A 16270-nucleotide genomic window follows, 5' to 3' on the forward strand; every position below is an offset into this window, starting at 1 on the left:
TTCTAAAAACCTTTCAATTCAAACTTGGAAAGTTTCCAAAATTACTTGAAGCTAAGTCCTTAGTTTTTTTTGTAACCAGATGTGAATAAATATATTAAAAATATGTTTTTGGTTTTTACCATATCTCATAATTAAGCAAAAGATCATCAGATTGTAGTCTTTCATTGAAGAGATGAAAAAAATATGAGCCCTTGATTTTATACAAAACAACTCAATGATCTCAGGACATCCGGTCTGCTTTGAAAATGAAACTATTTGCATTTCTTAAATCTCTTTTTCGATCAGCAGCATCACCAACGTGGAGGTCTCCTGGTTAGAAAAGGCACATTAAAACCAGAAACAGTAGCAAAACTTTTGTGGTGGAGTCATAAAAGTGTTAAATGAAGTGGTTGCAGTAACAGTGAAGATCTACCTTCCATTTCAGGTTCGCTTGATTACATCACTAAATTATCATCACTTTGAGCCAAGAGCAGAGCATCCCACCCTCTAATTCTCAGCCAATCCCAATCTTTGCCCTTAAATTCATAATTTTTTGCATTCGGCCCTCCTCCACCCCCTTCTCCACCTGGAGCGATGCTATGGCATGGTCTGACCTTTAACCCTGCAACAGCGGAGCTCCAGTGTTCTTTGGCGTTAACTCTTCAGCCGTAATTCCGGCTGATTGTGAAGCTGAAATAAACAGACGTTATGCCAGTGTTTTTTTTAGTTTTTTTTTAACAAAACTCCTGTGGCATAACCTGCAACCAAAAATGTAAAAAAAAGAGAAACTACAGTCCTTCCACCATCTCACATGCATTTTTTGCAATAATTGAGGCACAAAAAATGTGAAGTTGCAGCTGTTTTTCCTAAAAGTTGTTCCTAACCATAATTTTAAACTAAATTAGTTGAAAATTTGCCCTTTTATTCAAATGCAGTTTTATGTTACCTCACAAAAACCAAATTAAATGATATTCTTTCTTAACGGTAATGTAGTTTTCAAATAGCCTATATTTATGTTTGTGTAAGAGCAAATAGGCCTATAATCACAGAATAGTTTATAGATTTTAGACAAAAAAGACCAATGTTATGTTCGTGTTTATACGTTTATTTTACAACAATGTTAACGCGCTAAGGTTTTATTAGATTTTCTTTTGTCTAAATCAGAAATGCGACGTCAAAAGATGTTGTATTTATTCTTGGTAATCAATAGTTTCATTTTAGTTCAGTGTGTCTGTTGGCCACTTCACCTTAATCCTGTTTCTTTTACTTTGTTCTTACACTATATTTTGAATCAACTTCAAATTTTTCAAACGAGAACAAAGTTTCAGTTTGAATTTGTCCTTTAATCCAGACATTATTAGAAAGCAGCTGTTTCTTTTCTAAAGATGACTGTGACCAAACACTAGAATCTCTGACTGTGAATGATTCCTTTACTCTCCAACACAAACTTGAAGAAAAACTAAATTGTGTTCCTGCTTTCATCCAGAATATTTACAATCAGCTGTTTGCTTTTGTTGGGCGTCAAAATGAAACCTGGCGCTCCCGCTGCGTGTGGGAGGAGCTACCGTCCAAAGTTTTTCTCACCCTCCTTATAACAAACGCGTGAGATGTTGGGAGATTTGGTGCATTTATACTTAAGCGCTCCACAAAGCTGTCAGCATGAAACCTGAGCCTTTTTTGATGAACACAGAGCTGATATTCTGATGAAGGTGCTTTCCCGTGGAACACCTGACTATCTCTCAGGTCACACTAGTGTGCTGAAAACACTGATACGCAACACTCTGCAGCAGGGGGATGACCTACAACTTATTATGTGGAAGAGTGGAAGAGGGGCAGAAGACTGGTGGCAAAAGACCTGGATGCATATAAAAGAATCAAAAACACAAATTTATACCAGTTTTACTATTATTGTTTTTATTTCGTTCAAAAATATAAATTTTGTGGTATTTTTGCTGTACTTAAAGCAGCTTGTATTGAGGATTTCTTGATCTTTGTCAGTAGTGAAAATAATATTGCGCCCCTGTGGCTTTGTCACTTCTTTTCAGTACAGAAATTTTTACGCAATTAACATAAAGTAGCTGATTATAATGCAGAATAAAGTGGCTTTGCGCCATTATTCAACACTTATCGGCGTCTAGATTCTTCATCGTCATCATCGATGACTCATCGCCAAAGATTGTTGATTTATTTCCTACACTTTTTTCTTTTTTTACAAATACATCTGTAATTGTATTCCTAAGATCTCCAGTAATTAAAATGACTGGCAGGGATAAATAGCGGGCTTTGGAATATTGTTGCTATGGAAAAGTGGAAAGATTTATTTGAGGTAGAGACTCGAAAATTGGTCCAAGGATTTCTCAGACCAAGACATGAAAAATAATATATGGTTGCTATGAAGTTATCCCTTTCTTGGAAAGCTCAACTTTGAGTCAAAGCTGGAGAATACATTTTTGATACAGTGGACTGCATGGCTGGCAGAGACGATGAGAGTCAGAGACATCCTCAGAGGCACGGGAGTTTTAATAGTATATGCAGCTTTAATTTCTCTTGTCTGTCTTTTAATATTGTTCATTAAGTAGTTAGGTCTCCAGACCTGATGGGACTTGTACCCTCTAGGTGTCTTCTGTTGCAAACATGACAGCCTGTTAGGTTCATTATAGAAAATCCATTTGGAAAAACACACTGGGATTTTTCTCAAATAAACTTAGTAACAACACGTTTTCCCATCTGCTCCTCAAAGCTCTCTAATAAAAGTGAAACACAGATCAATTTGAGCAGGAAGCAGAGGCGGTTGGGATTCTAGTGTTCGGGATGGAGACAGGTTTACTGCTGAGCGGACAGAAATAGACGGTGACGTGTGAAACATGCCTGTTATGAGTGCCCGAAGATCAATTCGAGCAGAAGACAAGGTCTGACCTGCAATCACATTACCTTCAGCTCAAAAATATTAAAGCAATGAATCACAGCGGATCCTGACAGTGTCTCTGTGCTGCAGTCAATACGGCCTCCACTCAGGACTGATAAAACCAGCAGGAGCTGAGAGTCCAGGTAAGATGTTTGTCGAGTCAGACACAAGGGCCCAATCAGCTGCTGTCACAGTCGATCTGGGAACGCTGTGGCTCCAACTCATCGTCAGAGAACACCTCTGAAGGATGATCACTCCAATTATTCTTTATCCAGTAGAATCATCCAGAATGAAGGATTCCTGTCGAGCGCAGATTTCTATTTTTTTATTTCGGACTCCTAACCAAGGGTTTCAAACTTTTTTTTACTGCTTTTTCCCCCCAAATAGAAAACTTTATAAGAAGGCCCTCCATGAGGTTCTTCTGACTCCTGCAGATTGCTCCACATAAAAAGCTTTGTGAACATAGAAGTTAACCTCCTGAACTCAACCCCCATCAGCTGCTGTGATGCTAAAGTGTTTTCTTCAGCATCAGAGTAGTTCAGTCCAAGACAACCAGAAGAATATCCTTTGTAGTTTCTTGTTTAATTTTTGTTGAGAAGTAGATTTAATACTTCCAACAAGAAGTTTTCTAATGTGTTACTTTTAGATTTTTTTTAGGGAAGCTCCATTACCTGCATATGAGAACTGGATTGAGTGGCCACTCCCACCTGGCATTCCGAACAGGAAGTACCTGCTAGTTCCAAGAAGCCGATAGACTTCTAGTATAAAAATAAATAAACAGCTATTACTTAGTCATTCTATTTGTCAGAGTGACCATTCTTGATCTGCTACCTTTTTTAAAACATCTTTTTTGATGATTTTATATATTTTGTTATGATGTTTTTTCTGTAGTGCAAGCTCTTTAAGTTTAAACTGACCAATCAGATGCCCCGGTGAAAGTGGGTGGTGCCTGCTAACCCCACATCCAACAATTGAAATGTTTGATTGATTGTGTGGCCCACTTTCAAGTGGTAGGGGTGTGGACTTCCAACAATGTCCTGATTGGTGAGAGTGGTTGCCATAGAAACTTTGACTCAGACCAATGACTGCTTACCGACGACATATGGCTACAAGATGGCGAAAAAATGGTGACTTCATTTCAATGGAGCCAGAAGTAAACCAACTTCTATGGTCATATTTTTCAGAGAAGCTTCGACAAATTTGTTGTTGAGTTAAAATGATAGAAAACCTGTTTGAGGTGTGGTCCAGAGCATTCTAGATGCTCGTTGAAGGCTGTTTTGTGTACACACTAAAGTCAACATGAGCCTTTGGCTCCTCCTGCAACATCTTTAATTCCTTCAGTAAATCCTCCTGACCTTCAACCTGGACCCCAAACGGGAAGGTTGGAGCTCAGCTTTTGTTCACACAGATCCAGTTTTCTTGCTCCATCTGGACTCACCAGCAGGACCAACCTTCTTAAATTCCACAGTTGCTGCTATTTTTAACGTCATGCCTTTCTGGAAGGTCACTAAGTCCTTAATAGGGACCATAGAAACCTGGTTACAGGGGAGTTCCTCTCTTTTTTTTCCCCATATCCTCTGGAATTATGAACACTTGTCCACAGCCAAGGGCACTCGTTTTTTTCCAGACATGGGACATCAGGCATGAAATAGAGCTGGCGCTCCCGGACGTGGCTGTGATGTTATATTATGGTCGACCCCAAAGGATTTCCACATGGCCTCATTAGGGCTGCACTTGTCAGCGGCGACATGGACTGAGAGTGACCGTGTGCTCCTGTCTGTGTTATCCAAGTGCTCGGCGCCGCTTTAATGACACAAAAAGGCAGAATAAACGCCACATTTTAACACCGGTTCTCAACAAACATCTAAACCGCAAACTTTGAAAGTAAAATAGTGGCAGGTATTTATGAAGCCATTTAGTTCAAATTACAAAAAGAATAATAAACCAATGAATTGCAAGATGAGTATATAATAATATATATTTTATTAATACCTGAACTGAGCATCCAGCAAAAAATGACTTTTAAACAGGAAGATGTCTGGAAGGGAAGCATTAGAATGTAGAAAGATTTTATTTAAAAAGGACAAGTTTTAGACAATCTTCAGCACTGACACATCAATCAAAATGTTGTCTAAAGGTTCTCAATGTGAAAAGTACTTATCATTCAAGTGAGGTTTTCATTTATTTAAGAAGATTTTTACCCAAAAATCAGAGAACAGAAATATTACTTACGTCCATCCATCCATCCATCCATCCATCCATCCATCCATCCATCCATCCATCCATCCATCCATACATCCATCCATCTCCTTCTGCTCACCGGCCACCATACACCATAACATAGTGGAGTAGTTCGGGAGCCTAAGTGATCCCTGGAGCTAAGGCGTCCAAGGCGTTTGCCCCGGTAGGGTCTTACATGCACATAGGGCCCTAGGGGTGCTTGAGCATCTGCACTTTTTGCCTCATATTAAAAAGTGCCCTTGTCCCTTGTGTTTTTTTAGTTTTTATTTTATTAAGAATACTAAATTCCTGTTAGAGGTACAAGAAATCAAACCGGCGGTACAAAAATTTCACGTTATTCTATTGTATTCCGTTTGTTTGTAATTGTTTCTAAACTGCCGCTTCTGTCTTTGCGGCTCCGCTCAGACACACAGTCACTAGAGAGAGAGTGAGTGACAGTAAGATAAACTGCTGCCCCATGAAGAAATGTGGCAATGAAGGAACTTGAACCTGCGAGTTGCTGTCTACCTAGTTGCTGTTCACTGATTCAATTGGCTTAAGTATGATTAATATTTCAGAAAAATGCTCTCTGTAAGTAAAGAAGTCATTTTTTTCTTTTGCCAGACGTCTGAACGGTGCATCAATTCAATACAGAGCAGCTTGTGCAGGGACAGGACGTTGAGTTACCTACAAAATAAAAGCCCGGGGGGGTTTTACGGCAAGTTCACAGCTTCCTCCCTATGGGTCTGACACTTAAATAATCTGTTCGATTAAATATTTTCTGATTAGAATTGCCTTATTTACATTTTCCATAATTCAGTGTCACAAATTTTAAAACTGAACCAAACTGCAGAATCTTCACAGCAACAGTGTGATAATAACATCAAGTAATATTAACATTATCTATCTATCTATCTATCTATCTATCTATCTATCTATCTATCTATCTATCTATCTATCTATCTATCTATCTATCTATCTATCTATCTATCTATCTATCTATCTATCTATCTATCTATCTATCTATCTATCTATCTATCTATCTATCTGTCTGTCTGTCTGTCTGTCTGTCTGTCTGTCTGTCTGTCTGTCTGTCTGTCTGTCTGTCTGTCTGTCTGTCTGTCTATCTATCTATTATTTGAATATGATTTATTTTGATTGCTTGAAATAATCTAATAAAAAAACCATATTGGTCCTGGTGGTTGAGGTTAGCACCCTCTATGGCATCAGTGTGTGAATGTGTGTGTGTGCACGGATGAATGGGACTGTGACAGTAAAGCGCTGTGGATCTTAAAGTGATGTAGAAAGTGCCATATACAGGACAGACCAAAAGTTACTCATTCAAATGAATGGGAAGGTGCGTCCAAACGTTTGGTCTGTACTGTAGGCACACGTCAGCTGTTTGTGTTTTTACTGCGTCTTGCATGTCCTTTTTAAAAAATGTTGCGCTTCACACTCATTCGCGACTTACTCTGCAAAGGTGACGGTCAAAAAGCAAAGGTGAAAGCAGGCTGTGAAAATGTTTATGAGCAGAGCAATGTACACTGAACTATGTGGACTAATGGAATAAGTGGCAAAGTAAAATGTAGAGGTAAGAGGACAGAGCCGAGCGGCACACCATAATTCCTGTTCCTGATCATCGACCTGAATAATTGGATCACACAGAGCAGATGATCTGTCTGAGGGTTTCACCATCTCTGCTCCAGCACATTTCCATCAAATATTAACATCTCACAACACACGAGCAGAGAGAGGGAGATGTTCCAGCAGACGCTCCCTTCATGCATTATTTGTGAATGATTAGATCCACATTCATGCTGCTGGTTTTTACATTAGCTGCTTCTTCCCAATGTGTAACCTCATGTATGATTACAACATCAGTCTGGACAAACGTGTTATCCTTTGATCTTCTAAAGACGAAGCTTTTTCTTTAACAGACCCGGCAAACGGGAGAAGAGAAAGTCAAGTTTCTTCGAGTCAAAAAGTAAGTCTTTCTTTAAGATCTTTAAAATAGAAAACAGATTTAAAATACTTTAATTCAAACTGGTGGCTCTGATGATAAAATCTAGTGGTACAAGCATTAGTGACTGAGAAGGATTCTCTGGTTGAAAGGATTTCCTGTTATCTGAGGCTTTGAATCTTTTTTTCAGTTGGAAACAGTGATAACATTTGTTTGATCGATCAGCTGATGGAGGAAGAAAAGCCGTGGGTGCTGATCTCTGAGGTTGGGGGGGACCATGGGTATCTGGCAGAACTGGCTGATATTGTGAAGCAGCACTTCCACATCATCTGCTACAAGGAACTCCTGGAGAACCCAGAGCTTTACGGTCCTAAAGTCCAGGCCTTGTTGAACTGGAAGTTCTGCCCTGTGGTGGAACCTGAGCTGCTCAGACTGCTTCCTTCTCTCAAGGTTGTGGCCAGCGGTGGGGTGGGCGTCGACCATCTGGACGTGCCCTTCATCAACAGCCTTGGTGTGAAGGTGGCGAACACTCCGGGAGTGGTTAGCGACTCCACGGCAGATTTAGCCATGGCGCTGCTTTTGGCTTCAGCTCGCAGGATTTTGGAGGGTAAGAGTAAATGATTGACAGAAGATCCAACATCTTAACTCCATGTGGCATTTGCGTGGGGTCATTAAGGAGCCACTACTTGCATCGGACGACAACTTTAAAATTTGTACGTTCTCCTAAAGTCTTTTGCTCAAAATCAGAACTTTTATTGTAGTTCTTTAGAAAAAAGGGCACAACTTCAGTTTTTTTGTGCGGCAAGAATAAAATCCTGGAGGGACTGATAAGTGAAACTTTATGCTCTCCTCATTGATAAAATGCTTAAAGGTGGTCCAGCGTCCTCTGGGGGTCCTTAATCGAATAGCAATAATCGGTGAAGATGCACCTGGTTCCTGGTGTTGTCTTTTCTCTCAGGTCATCAGGTTGCCATCGACCCAAAGACGGTTCTTATTCCTCAAAGGCTCATGGGAGTTGAAGTGACAAACGCCTCCCTTGGCATCATCGGAATGGGCGAGATCGGGCACAAGATCGCCCAAAGAGCCAAAGGTTTCGACATGAAGATTGTGTACCACAACAGGAGGAGAAGGCAAGATTAGCTTCTGACAAACGCATCTTCCCACACCAGTCCAGTCTAGTTTGAAGAGTTTTCCTTCACGCCTCCAGGAGTGCAGAGGACGAGCGGGCGGTGGGAGCGAAGTTCTGCGAGAGTCTGGACGAGCTGCTCGGCCGCTCCGACTTTGTGATGGTCGCGGTGAAACTGACTGCTGAAACCAGAGGCCTGATTGGACACAGAGAGCTGTCAATCATGAAGCCCACAGCGACATTGGTCAACATCAGCAGAGGTGAGAAGCGTGACACAGATCCACCATGGAGACGGCGGGTTAGTAACAGGCTCCTGTGGCGTCCCAGGGCAGGTCGTGGACCAGAACGCTTTAGTTGATGCTCTTCAGTCGGGACGGATCCGAGCCGCCGCTTTAGACGTGACTCATCCTGAACCTTTACCCAGGTCTGTCACAGCAAACTAAAACATCACATGCTGGGGCTCTGAAGGATCAGCTGTCATCTGTTTTTCCTGCTCAGGGATCATCCTCTCCTGGGACTCCCCAGCGTCCTCATAACCCCCCACATCGGGATCAACACCTTCACCACAGCGAGGCGGATGGTGGAGAGGATGGTGAGGAACGCCAGGGCTGCTGTGGAGGGCTCACCTGTCCCAGATGAAGTCAAGCTGCAGTGAAAACGACTCATCGGTGGCATCCATGGAGCTCGACGCTCAGCAGCAAAACAGGCTTTCATCTTTCACCGAAAATCTCAGAGATCCTTGTTTGTTTGTTGTTTTAATCTGGGTGTGACTTGTAATAATCCTGATTTGAAAATAAAAGCCTTGTTTATCCTTTCAGATCAGATCAGACTCCTGCAGGACGATAAAAGATAAAATCACTTCAAGTCTTAAATCCAAATGTCAAACGCAGCTCTGTTTATCCTTGATGGTAGATAATGTCCCTGAAAAATGTCACAGAAAACATCGTTTTGTTACAGCATCTTCATATTTGGGTAGTTTTTATTTGCTACAGTAAATAGATGAAAACACATCAGTATAACCATTTTATTTATGAGTTTAGATCAAAGACACTCACTCACTACATTAAATACTGATTCAATCAGTAGCTTTTTCTTTAAAATTCCTCGTCTTACTATCAGTTTAACCTGAAATTTAAGTGTAGCAGATGTATGTAAGTGTCCCTGTAGAGCATTTTAGACAAAAATACTTTAACTTTACCATATATTTGTTGAATTATGTCATTACTTCAACTAGTTTGAGCTGTGGGTTGAGGTCTTGTTCTGGTTGGCGCCCTCGGCGGGCGCAGAGGAGGCGGCGCTGTCGGGTCGGTGCCACAGCGGGACAGGCGGCGCCGATGCTGCCACTCACGCTCTGCAGTCTTGTTTTTAAAAAGGGCACGCTGTCCAAACCTGAAGGGCGCTGGGATCCCCGAAGCCCAGAGAGTGGCCAGCTCCAGCCGGCCCTTTTCCCCTCGGGGCTTCTCCTATAAACTGTGAAGGTGTCCCGCTCGTGGGGGTCGGAGCTAGTCCTCCGCAGATGTGACCTCTCTGAAAACTGGAGCTGTCCTTGACTTCACCAACAGTCTCCGAGCTTCGGTGCTGCTTGAAACATTCGATCCTCCTTCAGAATAAATTAACATTACAAGGGGGAGCGGGGCAATAAAACAGTAACTGCACTCCTGTGCAGCTTGACGTGTCATTCCAGGTGGCATTTTAACCACAGACACCGCAGCAGAATCAGCCACAGAGGAGCATGGGAGCATCTCGCTCTGCTGCTTTCCACCCTCAGCACGCCATCTAACGCCTGTGAGGTCTGAGAGGAAGACGTGATGCTCTGGGATTCCTCTTTTTACACCTTGTTTTAAACATTTGCAGCATCAGTCAGTTTGGTTTTAACAGCTTAACGAATATTCACAGTTTTGCACATCTAAGGAGGCAGAAAGTTTGGAATACTAACAAGTTAAAAGCTGAAACTAACAGGGAACATCTAAAGCATCTAAAGCTACGTTCACACTGCTCCGCGTTCAAACAACCACTTAGTCTATGTAAAAGCATGCATGTGCGTGTTTTGGGTTATTGCGTTTAAAACTTGCAAGTTTTTATTACAGTTTTTGTGCTCTGTGTACAAAAAACGCCTGGATTTTAAATAGCACTGAAAGTTGAACACTGACCAATCAGGAACCTGGATTTGGTGGTTGACAAATGAATTACGTCCCCTTTCATTCCTGGAAGCACCAACATCTTAATAGTTGATCTAGAAATTTAATTTAGAAAACGAATAAGTGCGATTTGTGCCCACCTGATTTTCTATGACACCAAGCCTTTCATATATCCAAATGGAGCCCTGAAATCCGGGAGCAAGATTGTGACGGTGTAACACACGCGCACAAACACACACACACATGTGCGCATTGACGCGCACACGCAGACCTGCAATCACGCCATCCATTTACTATCTTTTATTTCTCTGTCACACGGGGTTGCCGACTGTCACGCACACACTTACACAAAGCTCACACCCCATCATCATTAGTTTCGTTTGTTGACCCGGAAGTAGTGACGACACACCAGGTCATGTGACTCACCTGATGTTGTTTGTATTTTATTTTCAAGGAAGATTATTGGGATTTCTTTGTAAATAATACAGATAGTTTCTTTGAGTGAATTGTTTATTTTTTCATGTTTATTTGTGTTTTTGGAAGACAATGTAAAACCTTTTGTTTGTTGGACTAATGAAGAGCAATGCCCAGTAGGAGGGGCTTATGGTTTAAAAGAAGAAATGTTACAGGAAATGAAAGAGAGGGTGTCATATGCTGATGTGGCCTTATGTGGAGCAGTTGTTGTGCTCTGGTTCTTGAATTGAACAAGAAACTCTCACCTTGGCTCCTCTGCCTTTATTTTCCTGAGGAACCAACGACAGAGATTCGTGGTATTTGCACCGCTTTGACATTTTGCATCAAGCCTCTCAACTGTGGGTGGTGGACATGCGCTAGCATCGGCAGGCCAGTGGGAACACCACACGCTAAAAGAGCGTAAGAAAGTGCGTCACACGCCCAATGCCAACATGGCATTAGACACACTCAAACGCTTTCCTTTACCCTGTGACGCTGCTTCGTCACACTTACATTTTCAATTTTTCCAAAATTCGGTCTGTACTTTTATCGACTGTGTATGATGAGAACTGGATTGAGTGACCCCCCCCCCCTCTGGTGTTCCAAACAGGAAGAACACACTGGCTCCATAAAGCCAAAATCCCATAGACTTCTATAAATAATAAACAGTTGTTACTCATTCTATTGGTCAGAATAAACATTCTTACTCTGATACCTTTTTCTATTATGTTGTTGATTATCTTATTTTATTTGTCATTCAACTTTTTTTTTAGTCCAAGGTATTCATGTTATAAATTGACTGACTCTGTCCAATCAATAGCTGCGTTTACGTGGACTAAAGTAATCGTGATAAACGCCTGATCAGAATAATCAGAATAAAATACGTCGTGTAAACTCACCGATTGGAATACTCTTCCCCGATCAGACTCATTCAGGTCAAAATGTCCTTCCGATCGAGCTAGGTGGGTTATGCCGATTGTTGATCCGATCGTGGTGGACATAAAAAATCCATTCAGGTCGTGGGTCTTTACTGCTCTGGCTTTTAGGTCATGCATAGACGGTGTGGCGCTCCAGAGGAGGCTTTGGAGCGTGAACAGGACCGGCCGGCTGCTCTGTGCAGGCACCCGTGTCTCTGAGCAGAGCAGCCGGACTCGTAGCTTTGTGTTTGCGGGTAGAGGAGGGTGCTTTGTCACGGTGTGGCGCTCTGGAGGAGTCTTTGGACCGCGGACTCAGGAGAACCGTGTCTCCCGGTAGAACTGTGTCTCTGAGCAGTGGAGTGGCTAACGGAGGAAGCTTTTGAATACGGATAAACAGTCATGAGAAACCATGTAAACAATCATGTGAATATGGGTTTCCAGTCGTGTCCAGACAAAATAAAGCCTGGTGTTTGCGTGCGGCCAAGATATACAGTGCTGCACTGACCACACAGATTTTAGGTTCATCCAAAGCTGGATGCTGTTTGCACGTATTACCCCAATCCTAACCCTTCTTCCGGGTCCGTGGAGCCAAGAATAAAGGCCCGTACACACCGGGACGAATATTCGCCAGGCTTTATTCGCCAGCATTTTTCGCCACGTTTTTTGTGTTCACACCCAGGCGATTTTCGCTGACGATGAGCCGAGCGAACATGCAATTTCATTCCCTGACATTAGATGGCGCTTAATGTAAACAGAAATACTCCTGTACACAAGGTGGCGCTGCGCAACTTTACGCTTCTTAAAGTCGCTTTTCCCTCAGAAGAAGAGAGCAAGTATTTACGCGCTTGTCAGAATCATACAAAGGAAACATGAATATTTCAAGCACCAGTAGCTCCAACTGGTGCTTGGTTCGGGGATATTTTAGAATGTCCGTCATTATTTCTTCGCTGCTGTGTAGACGCTACTTGGCGTCTATCTTCTTCGCTGGTATGTGTGCTCAGCAAGGCAGTTTTGTGTTTGAGCGCCCCCAAGTTGTGTTTTACTGTAACTTCAGAAGCTCCAGACACGTGTGCAAAAGCGCCATTCTCATTGGTCGAATAGATTTCGACGCGACGCGTCGAGAAAAAAAAACGAACCCGAGGCGTTTTTTTTTTTTGACGCTTTGACGCGTGGCGTTTTTTCGCGTCGGTGTGCACACTCACATTGGTGCCCTTTGTTTAGTCATGAGGCGTTAAACGTCGGCGAAAATTCGTCCCGGTGTGAACGGGCCTTTAAGCACTGGCTGCACAGATTTAGAAAATTGTGATTGAATAGGCACTTAATAATAATCATAACAATAATAAAATCACATTCAGAAGATCATCTCGCTTTATGCTGCAGCTCTATATCTCCTTCTTACGGCCATTTCTGGTCTTTTGGACAGTTCTGCGCATGTCACAATAATTTATTCCGATGGAAAGTGTGGCGTATGTAAACGTTTGTTATAATTGGATGACGTTTTCCATGAACACAGTTCAATTCTAATCCAATCTCCATCCAATTTCACATGGAACCGCAGCTACCGCTTACAATTTCTGGTTCCAACCAATAAAAAAAAAAAGAGGCGTCTGTATTGACCTCAGTTGGTCGGAGCTGGAAGTAAACCACAATTCTAATACCCGTTCTCTTTTTGATGCACCGGTTCAAGCATTGATACACCAGATAAGATCCAAATGGTACCCATCCCTACTAAAGACAGCAGTGAAGAAGATCTCCTGCTGAGGAGCGATATCCAAAATGGAGTCAGGTTGTTATCACTTTACAAGCTTTTTGTTGATTGTCATCCCGTAATGTTAGGGTTTAATATTTAAACTGACGGACGACTCGGATCTGCTCTCTGAAAGCCTCCAACACTCACAGCGGCTCAGTTTAGGGGAAGGCTGACTGATGAGTGGGAGGAAAGCCTAATGAGCTGAACTCCCAGAATGACTCAATGAACAGCAAACCTCCCACACAGAACTCGGCTCATTTTTATAATCTGGAAAATAGATTAAAATAAGAAACTCTACATGAGGACTGGGGGATTCTGATGGGAACTGGGAGTGATTCACAGAACAGGCGTCCTGTGTCTTCTTCCAGCTTCCTCCACTGATGGGTTCCTGCCTCTCCGTCGCTGCTTCCTTTATTTCTATTTTTGCCTCCTCAGAAAATGAAAGCTTATCGAGGTTTTTCACCTCAAAGGTCAAGCTCCTCTGACAGATTACTACTGGTGAGAAGTCGGTGCTATTTTCCACATGTGGAGGAGGAAACGTCCACTGTGAATTGAACCAAAGAGCAGAGAATGAGTGTAAACTCCAAAGTCTCATCAAGTCTCTGACCTGGAGCATCACAAACAAGCAGGTTCAGGAGAGCTGCAATCCTGCCCACTGGAAGGAGCAGCGCTTGAGGAAGACTCTCCAGGATTACTTAATGACAGACGATGCAGCGGCGGGAAACTGCCTCTGCCTGCTGTGAGCTTTAGAGTCTTAGTGGGTCGTTGGCTGAAAGGATTCGTGTCAAACATTTGCACCACACAAAGACTAACAGACTGAGCTCCAAATGTTGTTTACATGAAGGAAAAAAAAAAAAACTTTCATTCCTTTGACTGAAGCCAGTAGTGTTTTAATTCAAATCTCAACCTGAAAACCTGTGTTGTTTTCCAGGACATAGTTTCTGCAGAGCAGCAGTGATTAACGGCTGTGGTGAAAAACTGAAGAGACAGGAAAAAGGGCGGGTTTCAAAATGAAAAACTTCCTTTGTACTTTTTTAATAATAAAACTGAATCAAATGTTATTTTATTTTTAGGGGGACATCCCGTGCCCATGCAATAACGCACCTTAACACCATTTTTGCCATGGTCGACAAACGTTTAGTTCAGGCAGTACAAACTAACAACCCCAAACTAACATTACAGGTGTAACAAAAATAGCGAGCAATATTGGAACAAAGATGTACATGGATCTGTTTTCCCCCAATTGGATGCATCAGAATGGAGCAGAGCGGTCAGCATCATTTCTACATCACAAACAAGCTGTTTTCTAAAATGCAATTTTTGTCTGTTCCTCATTCACAACTATTTAAATCGATGGGATTTTTAACCCTTGTGCTATATTGTGGGGTCATCTAGACCCACTAGACAGTGCGCTTAACCTTTTTCTTCAATGATTTGTGATATTCACTGGTGTCCATGGATTACATGAAATCTTTCCACCTTTGTCATGGTAGGGAGAACACGCCAATGTAAGGGTGGGGTCATCTGGACCCCACAAGATGGCACAAGGGTTAAGCAGGTGTAATTCTGGTTTCCAACAAGCTCTACATGTTGTAAAACAAACACCTAGATTTAGAAAATCCTGGATTGATTTCTCCCCGTGTTCCAACACAAAGTCGCTTTCATCGCAGCGACTCTCATAGACACTACAAACGGCACAGATGTAAACTGATCCCCAGGAGATTTGCAGTAACAGAGACGATTTCTGCAGGTTTCGTAGAATTACTAGGTGGTCAAAAATAGAACGCTCCCATCTCTTAGTTCCCTTTTTGCTTGAACAGACTCGTTTCATAGAAATCACAAATCCGGTAACGACTCTCCCTCCAGAGTTAGCACTTTCACAAGTGTTAATTGGGACTTCCAAGGGAAAGAAAGTCAAGACAACCTGACTTTGATGAAAACTAACTTTCTGATAAAATATAGAGAGGAGGAACAAAGGTTTCTCATTTGCTTGGATTTCTCCGAAAACGAGAAGAACTTTCTGAAGTCAAACGTTGAAATTCTCATATGTAAAATACAGAACCGATGGTTTATAAGTGTTTCTTTATTCACATTGGTGTGAATCAGGAGCAGACGAAAAAATTCAGTTTGGAAAACTATGTTGTAGGAGCTTCAATTGGCGGACCACAAACTCCCTGCTCCGCTTTGCATTGTGATACTTTCGCTTGCAGACAAATAGATCCTGTAAGCTAGCAAGAGAGAGTGTCAACAAATAGATGATGAGAAATGGGGGCGGGGCTAATACATTTCTACTGCTCTGCAGAAACTATATCCTAGAAATTGAGAAGGATTTTAGGATTTTGGCTAAAAATGACATAATAATAATCAAAAGATCACTGGGAACGCTTTGAAAATAGATCAAAAGATGATCGGAGTGGGACTTTAACAGTGAAGAAGCATTCTGCGAGCTCCTTGTATTAGGGCGGCATCCGTTCAGGCTTTGGCATTTGTTTATATTTTTTTGTTTTTGTCTCAGGACTCTGGTTCTTTTTTCACATTTGGTTCCTTCTCGTCTCTGCATTTCTAACCGCTACCAAGTTTCTGTTTCAGTCATGTAGTCCTCCATTTTCCTCCTTTTTTTCTTGTTTTTTTTCTTTATTCTCTTGAGTTTACCCTAAGAGTCAAAGCTTTATTATTTTTTTCTCTCCATTTGCATCAAAACAAAAATAGACACACTCTGACCTGTCATCAGGTCACAGCATTGACCTTAAAAACAGGTTTCTCTGTGTTTAAGCTCCAGGACTGAAAGCTCATCGGCGCACAGATTTCCTTGCGAGGAGCTG

The 16270-nt window shown here is 42.0% G+C and overlaps 1 protein-coding gene across 2 annotated transcripts; it reads left to right on the top strand.

The window, feature by feature from the left end:
• The first annotated feature begins 6681 nt into the window (after nt 1-6681).
• On the top strand, nt 6682-9007 carry LOC101169325 (putative 2-ketogluconate reductase). Of its 2 annotated transcripts, none has more exons than XM_011489978.4 (6): nt 6682-7088; nt 7255-7671; nt 8023-8194; nt 8272-8450; nt 8518-8614; nt 8689-9007. In XM_011489978.4, the coding sequence occupies exons 2-6, from the start codon at nt 7293-7295 to the stop codon at nt 8843-8845; spliced, it is 984 nt and encodes a 327-aa protein (XP_011488280.1). In that variant the 5' UTR covers nt 6682-7088; nt 7255-7292; the 3' UTR covers nt 8846-9007. The 2 variants fall into 2 exon arrangements, with proteins under 2 accessions (XP_011488280.1, XP_078795796.1); XM_078939670.1 differs by having other exon boundaries at nt 7290-7671.
• The last annotated feature ends 7263 nt before the right edge of the window (nt 9008-16270 follow it).

Source organism: Oryzias latipes, chromosome 21, assembly GCF_053564925.1.
Source record: "Oryzias latipes strain Hd-rR chromosome 21, Olatipes_Hd-rR_3.1".
Lineage (NCBI taxonomy): Eukaryota > Metazoa > Chordata > Actinopteri > Beloniformes > Adrianichthyidae > Oryzias > Oryzias latipes.

Coding starts and splice junctions, on each gene's coding strand:
- LOC101169325 (XM_011489978.4), top strand. CDS start 7,293: ATGGAGGAAGAAAAGCCGTGGGTGCTGATCTCTGAGGTTGGGGGGGAC. Junction 8,451..8,517: donor ATTGGTCAACATCAGCAGAG/GTGAGAAGCGTG, acceptor GTGGCGTCCCAG/GGCAGGTCGTGGACCAGAAC. Junction 8,615..8,688: donor CATCCTGAACCTTTACCCAG/GTCTGTCACAGC, acceptor TTTCCTGCTCAG/GGATCATCCTCTCCTGGGAC.